A 12,476-nucleotide genomic window follows, 5' to 3' on the forward strand; every position below is an offset into this window, starting at 1 on the left:
TGATGAGCTTTTCAAATTGTCGGTAACACGTTTCTTCTTCTAGCCTGTGCCACTTCCATTTACTACTGCCCACTTTTTTCTTTCACACCAACTAGCAGAGGGGAGTTCCCTACTGTTTCTGCGTGGCAGAATAAGAGGAGTAAAAAGAGTCTGTCTATAAATGATTTATAATCATGCTTACAATCTTTGATTATTTTCTTGCATTATCAATATCTCAATCTTGTTCAAATGTCTATGGTAATGATATAAAACATCTTGAAAGACTTGGTTCTGTGTACAGTGACTGAAGTGGTTGTCCCCAGGATACGCACTTCAGTAAGTGAAAGCAGTGAAGCTAGTCCATTGGATATCAAAAGATAACAAAAAGGGAAAAGGCAGGTGGTTATACGTGGATAGCTCTTAGAAAATAAGACACTTTTCATGTTTTATGAAAAAGAATTGAATGATGCCCAGAGGAAAAAATAGTAAAAGGTCAATATCCAAGCAAAGGCATATAGTTAGGTATTTGTGCATAATGTCAGTCCATTTGCGCTATATGCTTAATTTTGAGAAAATCCTGTGGCGACCTTGTGGAAAAAAAAAATAATTCATTTGCTGCACTGCATATGAAACAGATCGATTGCTTCAACAGCAACAACAACAGAAAGCACAATGTAAAAGACATGATATTGATTGTAGTTTGTAGCGATGGCAAATAATATTTGGAATGCGGAGATTTACTTTAAATTATTGTCAGTGAATACGAACCAAGTGAAATGTTCTGTCTCTTAAGATAAAAGAACGTATTAACAGCAGCAATATAATCTTACCAGATATGGCGAACCCGCTAAAGCCTACAGCAAGAACTAGGAATGAAATAGCCACTCCTTTACTGTGAGAATATCCCACCACAAGAAGAAGAGTTGCTTCCATACCAAAACCTTGGGGAAAAAAAACAGGCATCAGATTTAGCACCCTCTCCTGTGTCACAGACTTTAGTATGTGGTTATATTTCATAAGAGACAGATGCAAGACACTACCCTGGAATGAAATAGAATCTGTCATTTCTTTCCTCCCAAAAAAGCGCATGTTCTCGCTTATATCCAATAATCTATACTTTATTGTTTGCCTGTTTATCATTACTTCCTGCCACCTTTAAACTCAAACTCTCAGCTCTCGTCATTGCCACGATTCATTTCCATAAGTTTAGCCTCTGAGAGATTAGGTCTGGAATCTGGGCTGTCTTAGCGCAGAGGGCTCAGATACATGAGTATCTCACTTAGAAGCTACTTGTAAGCAGATTAACCCAAAAGAGCTCACCTGCTCCTGTAATAGTCTAAATGCTTTTCGAACTATGAATGATGTCTTTTGAAATTGTACATAGGAACAAATGTGTTTATTTTAATTTATTAACCACATCTACAACACAACAAAGAACCGAACTATTACGTTGTATGTGCGTAAAACCATGCAATTGGTTTAACGTATGCAGTACACTTTGTGCCTAGTTTGTCTGTACAATAAACTTTTCTGATGAGGTAGGAAGCCTTACCTCCACAGTTCATTATCTTTCTCACAGTGGTGGTGGAAAGAATCTGTTTGCTTCTTAAGAAGTCCGCAATTTGTCCCCCAATAGGAACAATAATTGTCATCACTAAATGTGGCACAGCAGATAAGATACCCACCTAAAATAATGATGAGAAATAACCGAGCCTGAATGGCAAGAAAACTGACATTTTTCATCTTCAGAACCATTCAGACACTGTTGCTCTTTGATTTCAGATGTTTTCAAATGAAGAATTTATTAACCTTGGTTTATTAAATGAGTAAAACTGACAATCATAAGTTTGCATTGTGTTTCCCAAAAGGCAGGCAGATTTTTAAGAACAACCAGTGCCTTGACACTTCACACCTATACATTGTTCTCATTGTTTAGATTCAAGCCACTAGCTTTTTTCCCCTGACTTTATAGCCTTTCCTTTTCATAAAAATCGCGATCAAATGTGTCTAAGCAAATTGCTGCATTTCTGTTGGCGAAGGGCAAGGCACAGCACTGCCCAGCAAAGCTAACACATCCAGATGTGTGAGGTTTGCAAATAGATTCCTTCTGGATCACCCTCACACGTATAATGCCCAATTTCCTTTGGCTTCTCAGAAGAGATATGCTGCAAGTTCCATCTGGGCACAGGAACACTCTGAGCAAATCTGCTTATAGCGAAAGACAAGATGCTAAATATCTTTATGTGATACGCAAAATACTCTGCATATTAGGAAACTAAATTTGTGATGACTGTCCCAAACTGTAATATATTTGTAGATCGTTCCTTCAAAGCAGTACTGGGTATCTCTGAGCATGACTCCACTGCCACCTGCTATTTCCTGTACCTGCCTGGCAGATAGCTTCCTTCTAGATGGGTGGCATTTTGTTCTGCTGGTGAATTCTGATTATTGTCTATATCTCAAAATGTGTGTGTAAGGGAAACTGTTGATCACAGTCTGAACCTCTGATTAACCATCTGAGGCAAGCAACAAGACAGCAGTGACAGCACAGGAGAAGGTAATTGACTCCACCTCTCCTAGATCCCATTTAAGGACTGACCACCACTAAGGCAGCATCTCTTTCTGGATGTTGCTCTTGTGCTGTGCCTTAATGTTGGTGAGCATCACTCTTGACTGAAAGCCTCAGCACTGTGGTTCAGCAGATACCTGCTGGCTATCTATTTATTCTATACTACAACTATACCCTTGTATGTTCTAACTATACAGCGTGCAAGGCTGAGTCTTTTGTATATTTTCTTTTTCAACAGTGGATCAGCCTGTCCTGATGGTGAAATGAATTACATCAGTGTGCAGAACAGATGCATTCCATGGGATTGGAGAGAAAATAAGTTTTTTCTCTGCTTTCACTGAGTTTGTGAAATAGCGTGTTTCATTTCAGTTAAGCTGTAGTAGTTTCATGCTGGTAGCTGCCAACTAGCTAGCTATTAACTATGTGGCAGCCCTGGTATTGCAATGACTGCTGTGGGGTGTATCTGCGTAAGTGATAACAAATCTTTTACAAGCATCTCTATACAGCAGATGAAGAGATGAACACTATTTTTTCTGCTATTGTTTATAGGGCTCCATGTTTCTTTAAATATACTCCAAGAAAAAAATCTTACGGAATAAAGTGACCATATTAATTCTATGTGATGTGACCATTCTTATTGAATGCATGGCAGAAAATGTTCCAGGTGCAGTAAAGCTCCTTAAAATAGCTATAGCTATATTTAAAATTCCACTGTATGCAATTCTGAAGAGTAAGTGGGCTGGCCTGAAGACTCAAGTACCCAAACAAATGGGTTTTTTGCTTCACCTATTAACGTGCTACACAAATGCATAATGAAATTGGACTGAAATTCCAAGTACATTATTTCCCATCCTGATGGAGCTATCATGAATCATTTATGCTTTCACTTTAATCTTTTTGTGTAGTGCAATATATAGAAAACGGTCTTCAAAGCGACACACCAGTTTGATCCAGTTCCAGTCTTTGAAGATTGGGCTGTTATCATTCTAACCCTTTTTTTTGTTAAAGGTGGCTTCTTGTTGTTATGTTATATTGGGCTCACAGGCTTAGTTAGCTCAGGGGGTCAGATTTTGAGAAATTAATTTTAATTCTGAAGCCCATCTTTAAATGCAGGCTGGCTTTACGTAATTTTAGCAGCCCCCCCAGCATTCCTGCAACACTTTGATAGCTACTCAGAACACAATAATTACCACATGTAGTAGAAATGCAAGTCATGCCTTGAAGCAGTGATTGAGAACCTAGTGGGAAGGTGAGGACAGCCCAGGGGGTGCTTAGCTGTTTGCACTGTACCTGAGTGACTGGGAGGGATGGAACCAGGATCCACCCCTTCCCAGAACTCTTTTAAGAGTGGCAGTGGGGGGTGAGAGTTTGTTGCTGGAGATTCCTGTCTATCTGAGGCATCCTGAGGGTAAGCAGCCTCTTTCCTCCATTTCTGTTTGTGGTTGTAACATTTGAACAGATCCTTACTGCAGCCTAGGACCTTGATTGTCTGCTGTCATTGCTGTCCTTTCATCTTGTTTAGTGTGGTTCAGTACCTCCTAGAATATCAAAAGGATGAGAACACCTGAAATGCATGAGTCCTTATCCCTTTAAGAAGGGGGAGATCTGTATCAGTAAAAAGCTTACTTATCCTTCTGATATCCTTCCTTTGTTTGATTGTGCCCCTTTAAGAGGCTGACTGTAAATTCATATGAGTTAAGTGGAATGTTGTATCCTAGGTGTCGTGTTTTCCTGTTAACTGTTTCTATTCCAAAGTAAAAGAAAGGATGCCGTTCTCCCCACACTAAAGGGAGGTGTACGAAGGTGATTGGTTAGCAGGGAACTCAAGTTCTAATTCCCTGATAAAAAAGGTTCCCTACAGCAGGTAGTACAGGTAGGTGTCCAGTCAGGTTTTGAGTATCTCCATAGAAGGTAAAGAAGGCAGAATGCAGAAGTTCTTGTGTGTATTAGTGTGGAACTTCCTGTGTTCCAGTTGTTGGCCACTGCTCCTTGTACTATCACTACATATATATGATAATATTCTGGTCTTGTCTAATTGCCTCTCACACTTCCAATGTTTATAAGCATTGATCAGATTTCCTCTCAGTCTTCTTTATGCTGAACAGAGACAGGCTTTTTGTCCTATGGGAGATGCTCCAGACCCTTTGCCATTGCTATTATTTCACACGTAGGTGCTGGTAAATGGCCTCGTAGCCATAAAAGACAAGATCTGAAACCTACAAAGAACAACTACATGAAAATGCAGAACATTTGTTTCCTTCTGCCTATAAATTCTACGAATGTAACTCTTATTCTTGCTTAGTGAAGATGAAAGGTTTAGCTTATTCTTACATACCTTGCTTATTTCAAATCCAAACACTTCTTCAAAGTAAGCAGGCTGACTAATAAGTAACAAGTAGAAAGTCCAGCTTCTACAGAAGTTTGCAACAATTATTGCATAGACAGGCATAGATGTAAAAAACTTCCTCCATGGAGTTTTGTATTTCTGAAACAAAAAGGTGATAAAGTTAATATTCTGATCAATAGCAAGGATCAATTCTCCCTTTTCTATTCCTACCTTTTTCCTATTCTCTAGCAAGTTAATATATACACAGTTCTATGTACTTGAATTCCTATTACTTTAATTGCCCTGAAGTACGTGCATCCACGTTTGGATACTTAAAATTTAATATCAAGTGGGAAAACTCAGTGATCCTTTTCTGTACCACAATAGTCAGTTACAGATGCTGTTAGATCTATAATGTAAGCATGAATACGCAATGCCCAGAAGTATGTTTCTTTAAAAGAAATCTGTATCTAAGGCATCACTTTTACACTGCAAGTACACATTTTCAGCCTTATTTATTTTAATCATGTATTTTAGCATCTAGAACTCAATCTCTAAAATATGACTTTAGTTTCTCAGCTGTGAAGCTGTTTGGTCACTACATTTCTCTTTGTTTTATGGCATTTTTAAAAATGAATTGTATAATGGAAAAAGATGACAGATGGGCAGAACTGCAGCCCTGCTGAGTGACAACACCTCTCTGTGAGCTCAGGGTTCTGTCCATCTGTTTTGATCCAAGTACAGGATCCAGATCCCAGTGACTGTCTGAAAATTGCTCGAATACTGAATTTTCTTCATATAAGTCCAGCCCACTGGATAGACTGGATATGCCATTATTAATGCCATTGTTTATCTAATTATACTTAAGAACATCTTGAGAACCCTCTTCTAATATATAGTTGACATCTGAAAATACTGCCCATATTTCTAATTCCCTGTCTAATTTAAGTTCAAGTTTTTTTGCTCAGAGGAAATTCCTGAGGCTTAATAGTATGTTTCCAGCATTACTGCTGTAATGGGGAATGTTCTTTGAGTCTATTCGAATGTTCTGTTTCAACTGGTAGTTCTTATTGAAAAGCAAATACAGAGTAGACAGGATTTGCTTTTTCTGATGTTTTGAGTTCCTTAATGTGGTGCTTTTCCTCTAGTTTATTTTTTACGAAGATGGAAACAGTTCAGAAGGGATAAATTAGGAAGGAAAGGAAATCACTTGAACTCAAGGTAGCATGGAAGTCTCAATAAGCTTTCAATTCCAAATGTAATTCTAGCCTTAGCTCTTTTAATAAATATATTGTGGAGAAGAGAAGGGCCAGGCAGGAATTCCAAGAAATATTCAATTGTTTTCTGTCTTAAAATATCCAACATGCTGCTACTTTTGTCTTGATTCATCTTGGTTTTGTTTGTTTAGGGGTTTTTTTTGTTGTTGTTCCTATCTTATAGGACATAAGTGTATGAATATTCTTACTTCCATTGCACCTAGTAGGTTGGCACTCTCTCCGATGCTTTCTTCTATGTATCGCCTTTCTTCATCTGTGATCGTAGGATGCTTTGCGGGACTCTCATATGAAACCAAAAGCCAAAACATGTACCACACTATACCAAAGCTCCCTTTGGAATGGAGAAAAAGGCTTTCAAAAGAAATGTACAGTAAAGTAGCAGGAAAAAAGGAAATCTGTGGATAATTGTAAGAAATTTAAGTGGCAAATGTTATTACTGCTTCTCTACCAAGTCATTCTAACAGAGTCAAATCCTGCAAGAGAGGTGTGTGTAAAATGCATGCAGAGCTTTACCACCATGAAGACTTCTTTCACTTCCAGAGTCACTTCACTGCATGTGAATATCATTTATGTTCTGGCATTGGCTTATACTATGCAATGAAACAGCTCCCATTTGATGTTACACGTAAACAACGGTCTATTCTAAGCTACTATTGTTTGATTACTGCACTGCATCATCTTTTTACCTTCAAAGGACAAGACTGTGATACTCTTTTCAACAGAGTCACGTACCCCCTGAGTAGTTTAATAATTTTTATGACATTTCCCCTTAGTTCACATCAATTTACAGTGCAGGTTGAACACCCTTGGGCCATTTCTTTTTCCTATTGGTGTAACTTAATGTAGCAGAACTACTGTGGGTAGAGGAGTGTACTCTTAAGTTACAGTTCTATAAGAGTGATGTTACCTCTGAGAATCTGGGTTTCTATAGATTTCTGTAGCAGGCTGCACTACTACTGGAAGGGATTATTTTTTTCCAGTCTTGTTTGATAATGTTGCTCTCCTTTAAATTCAGTTCTGTTTCTCAAGACTGTTTTTTGTTTGTTTTTTTACATTATGGAGACATGCCTTTTTTGGGGGGGTCTCTTCATGGTAACTTTTACATCTCTACATGAGGTAGAGTAAGGTCATGCAATACTGGAGTGAGATGAGAAGTTCATACCATACACATAGAACACCGAAGACCACCCTGTATATTGCACTAGAATCCCAGCTAAAGGCATTGCAATAACAGCTCCTGCATAGGAACCTACAAAACAAGATGTATATGGATGGAAAAAGTGAGGAAATTAAGTACTTCTAGATTACAAATGAAAGAGAGACAAAAAAGGAAAGTTGCTTACCACAAAAGGAAGTGGTTGCTAACCTACTTCTTTCTAATGGGGGGGCCCACTTGCTCCAAATACCGTGGCAGGCAGGGTAGGTGACCCCCTGGGAAATGGATATGCCAGAAGTTAGCTGATGTTCATCAATCAGGCAGCTCATTGTTTTCTTTTTGCATGATGTTTTTGTTTTAACACTGACAACCAAAGTGCTGAGAACACTTTACATTTCTATAGCACAGTCTGAGCACAGCCATAGGTAAACTTCAGTTTCTATTAAAGTTGCGTTGCATTTTGTTCATCACTCCTGGTTCATTTCATGGGACTAATGGTAAAGATATAAAACATAGTTATTCTTTTTTGCTCTGCTGCCCAGTTCCTGGGGCAGAATAGTGAAGAATTAAAGAGAATCCAAATGCTCAAGTATCAGAATCAAAGGAGGGACAAAAATACAGACTCTTAAAGAGTCTTTTTAATGCTGGGCTCCATTCTGCAACTCATAGTTTTGTAGCCTTCTAACATGCTTTTTTAAGGCCCTCCAACATTGCAAATATAATTTAGCATATCGAGTTTTTCATTGCTCTAAAACAGATAAGATCAGTAAGAGTTTAAAAATATGATGTCAAAAGTTAGTCACTATCTTTTAATTAACCTTTTTCAGACCTTAAAGAAGCAGGTGGTGTTTTTTGCTTGATATAAAATGAGTTATGTTTTGTCATTCTTCAAAACCACCCTTTAACTCGCAATAGGAAAGCTACAAGGAAATCGCTGCATCTTACGTCTTGATTTTTAAGACTGCTATGATGTGTCGTGTTCCTTCTTCAAACAGTACTGCTTGAGCTTCCTTACATTTACAACAAATTTACATTTATAACAAATTTAGAAGGCAAGCTCATTATTTCCCCCTCTTTAATCACTGTAGAACTCAAATTCATTTCATCAAGAATATGATCAGAAAAGCTAGGAGAGGTCAATGTGAGCATCTTCATTTGTTATTGCAGATTTAGTTTGCAATACTGGATAGCAGATAACTATGGGGAATAACAGCAGTGCAAGGCCTATGCTGAATGGGGTTTCAATACAACTTCAGTGTTAGTTCTTGCTGGCTTCTCAGCAAGGGGAAACATTGCTGTGTAATTTTATAGGTATAGGAAAACTAAGTTGCTGTAACTCTAACATCATACTAAAAAAGGAGTAAATTTAAAGCTTTTTTTCCTCTTAAAGCGAGATGATTGCAGGTTAAATGCTAACAATCATTTGCCATTATTGTCATTTTTCCATACCTCTACAAGGCCCTGCAGGATCCTGACAAAGATGACGCACCCGTAATGCACCCTGGCTGCAGATGGTATCAACATGTTGAGGGAGGATGTCAGCAGTATAGCAGCACCAAACACTCTGCAAGGGTGGGGAGGAAAAAAACAAATAGATGAAATAATTTCAGTGATGTTGTGAAGATTTATTCCACAGATATTTACAATACCAATACAGATAAGTTTAAATGGATGAGATCTATGTAAGGAATATATGAACTGCTAGATATAATTAGCTTCTACTTTCATTTAATATGTACTTAAAAATTTTGACCCTGACAATTGTGTTATTTCAAGTACTTTAAGAAGTAACATTAAGAAGTACATGCATGAAATGAATGTTCTTAAAAATTCACTTCAAGTGCCCATTTGCTTTACACAAAGCCATATAATGCTAAGAAAAATCCTGGATAAATGTTAACCCGGGGCATCCTGGTATCTGATGTGGAACTGATTTGACAAAGCCCTTTAACTTTGGTATATGTTCTTCAGAAATAGGTGCTATGCCGTAAGTTAGTGTAAAATGCATTTTAGATGAAGGAAGAAGTTGTGAAGGCTCTAGAGGGAAACTCACCTTGATATTCAAGGTGATATTTTGTGGTATCTGTTTAAAACTACAGCCTGATGCAAACACTTAAATAGCAAGTTGAGTATATTCCACTTGTAAGAGTTGTACAAGTAAGAAATGGCAGCCATACAGAGAAATACTGCTTGGCACTTAGAGGAAGTTCCATTAAACAGCTTCAGACCTGCTCCTCTCTCTGTGTTCCCTGTGCTCTGCAGCTTGTGGCAGACACAACCTATCTCTATGTGCAGCTTCTTTCTCCCTTTGTTTGTCACCGTGAGCAGTGCATTTGCTGGGACTGACTGATGTATGGGTTTGTGTCAGCAGGTTTGGCCTGACTTTGCTTATTATTGTTGGTTTTTGTATATGTTAGTTCTTTTGTAGCTTTGTGTCAGCGCATAGACTTGCTAGAGCAGATTCTTACCTAGCATTAACCAGTGTGACCCTTTCTAAGTCACTCTTTCTGGCGAAATCATGTTAAGATAGAACATAAAGATTGTTTTCTTTATAAGGACAAGATCTTCAAAATTGTTATGTGTTTATTCTAGGAAATTTAGTCTAGTGTTTCACTTCTGTATCTGGAATCTGCTTCTGTTTGCCACAGTTGAAAGCTGTATTTCCCAGAATTTCTTTGTTCTCGTGCTCACTGAAGAGGAGCTGTTTCCTTGAATCTGTTCCTTCCAGAAAATAACGTAAATGGCAATTCAGAGAATGATCTGAGGCGAGCATCTTCCAGACAAAAAGTCTTGCCTGTATTTAGGCACACAGGTACTAGAGAACATTCTGTTACACTGAGGATTGTATAATAGAAATACTCAATGATGTTGAGTGTCAGTTCTCTCTCAGAGCCTTGCTTTATCAAAATCTTTGTCAGGAATCTCTTTAATTTGTATTCAAGAGAAGAATTAGAAACTACAGTTTTAGTGCATATCTACTGTGCAGATCTTGTTTCCTCTGTAACTCCCAGTCAGTGGCAAATGCATATTCTCTCATTTGGCTTGTATTTCTTTGCTTTTCACAGTGCACACTCATAACATCAGTCTTTTCCCTTGTTACATTTATTCCCCCCCATAACTAAATCCTACCTAACAAAGTATTGGGATATGTTTCTGCTTATTGGTATGGATTTCCATATTGTTTCAAGTATCTCAGTTAACTATATTTATAATGATTTCTAGCAAATAAGAATGTATTTCTAAAGAATTTTACTCTCCCATGCACTGAGCCCCTAAATTGCTGTATTTCAGTTCTTATCACTTTGATACATTTCCTAAGCTACTGATTTTACAGTTTGTTTACATTTATCACAGAATCACAGAATCACAGAATTATCCTCATCCTCACTACTCATTCACCTGCCTAAGTCTGATGAAAAAGGCCAGACAGATTACATATACATTATACCATCATGTACCACCAGAGTTCAACATTTCTTACAGCAGGATCTGGCTCCCTATTTTGTTGAGACCAGCCTACAAATAGCAATTAGCTGTGCTGTTGAATTTTCATTCAGATGTGTCCATTAACATTGGTTTCATGCTGGGCATGTTCTAAAAACCACAGAACAGATCTAAATTCCGTAGCATAAATAAAGAACTTCAGTAGATTTAAGGTAAAATCTGGGAAAAACTGCAGCAAGCTACAGAGATGGGGCAGGCCAATGACTATGCCATTTTTCTCTGCCTTGGCATTAGGAGGGAACTGAACTGTTGTGATATCCCTTCAGCAGTCCCTAGATGGGAGGGAAAATTTCTTTCTGACCCCAAAACAGCAAGTAGTTTAAATATATAGAAGAATTTAACCATACACAGAGGACAAATTAATAAATGTGGTAGTAGAATGTCAGGGAGAAGGTAAAAAATGTAAATCCTAGCCCACAGAAGTGACTAGAATCTGTGCTTTGCTTATCTGTTTCCATTTCTTGACTCAATAGACTCAGTCCCAAAAGACAGGATCTAATATTGAACCTCAGTGTTTTACTGACAAAAGCATTACACGGAGGTTGTTGTGAACTGAGACATTGTCCTTCAGTAACACAAGTAGTAATAACAGCAAAATCATATTTAAGAGACATTTGGGATGGGAACAGAGGAAGGAAATGACTCTGACAAGTCAGGAGAAGTGCTTAGAATAGAATGAAGTTGAGTGAAGAACTGATCTTTTTTTCTTTTCAAGCCAGCTGGCTCATTTTCCTCTTTGGGGAAAAACTAGAGAGAAGGAAATGCACTTATTTTCACCTCTGGATTTCTAATCTCTGTGAAGTCTCACTATTCACATCTGCTTTTTTCATGCAATTCATATTACATTAGCGTTCTGCATGGAAGTGCATTATAGATTAGGTTACTTGGTTGAAAGAAGTGTCATCTTATAAACTGAACTGAGAACAGTGGGAATACAGATGCCTGCTAAATGCTGAACACCAGATGGGTGACATATTGGGTTACGCGTATGATATCTGAAAGTAAGGAATCCTGGTTGGAAGCATCCTTTCCCGCAAAGGACTGGGGGTGAAAATTGCTCCAGTGACTCCATAAACCTAGAACCATGCACAGTATGACTCAATTCCCCAGCAGTCAGAATCCAGTGCATTTCATTGATGTCATTCTTTAATGTCATTGAAGATTTACAGTTATCTGTGTCTCCTTAATCTCAGATAATTGTGGTCTACTTTCTTTAAAAATAAACTCTTAGGGAAACTAATATGTCAAATGTAAAGCATATGGAGTATCTTAACTGAAGTTCATTCTTGAAAGAAGAAAAACAGCTCTGTATGTTTGAAATAGTAATTTTAGCTATTTATTTCAAGAAGAGCTTTAAGATGCTTAAATATATGCAGTGTGAATGAGTCATGAGTGTCATGTTGTTAAAATCAAGATTAATTAAAGAATAGTAAATGCTGATCACCTAAGACCACAAAACAAGATGATGTGCACTTGAATGGAATGAAACTGGGAGCTATGAATGCATAGAAGGTGTCACATCAGTTTTCCCTTTGAGAATGATTGGTGATGGGTGGATGGTTGGACTGGGTGATCCTGTGGGCCTTTTCCAACCTTGGTGGTTCTATGATTAGACAAAAAACTAAACAAATTTCCAGTGACCTTGCTAGAAAAACCATAAAGAGC

The 12,476-nt window shown here is 37.9% G+C and overlaps 1 protein-coding gene across 1 annotated transcript in view; it reads right to left on the reverse strand.

Moving 5' to 3' along the window:
• Positions 1-12,476, reverse strand: part of SLC17A6 (solute carrier family 17 member 6) — a 28,818-nt gene that overhangs the window by 1,191 nt on the left and 15,151 nt on the right. The window contains exons 4-10 of the mRNA XM_072337024.1: positions 8,757-8,871; positions 7,495-7,582; positions 7,314-7,400; positions 6,340-6,482; positions 4,884-5,033; positions 1,532-1,664; positions 810-920 (exon numbers count right to left, since the gene is read on the reverse strand). Coding sequence (XP_072193125.1) covers positions 810-920; positions 1,532-1,664; positions 4,884-5,033; positions 6,340-6,482; positions 7,314-7,400; positions 7,495-7,582; positions 8,757-8,871 — 827 coding nt within the window. The remainder of the gene's footprint in view (positions 1-809; positions 921-1,531; positions 1,665-4,883; positions 5,034-6,339; positions 6,483-7,313; positions 7,401-7,494; positions 7,583-8,756; positions 8,872-12,476) is intronic.

The sequence above is a fragment of the Excalfactoria chinensis genome, chromosome 5 (genome assembly GCF_039878825.1).
Source record: "Excalfactoria chinensis isolate bCotChi1 chromosome 5, bCotChi1.hap2, whole genome shotgun sequence".
Classification (NCBI taxonomy): Eukaryota; Metazoa; Chordata; class Aves; order Galliformes; family Phasianidae; genus Excalfactoria; species Excalfactoria chinensis.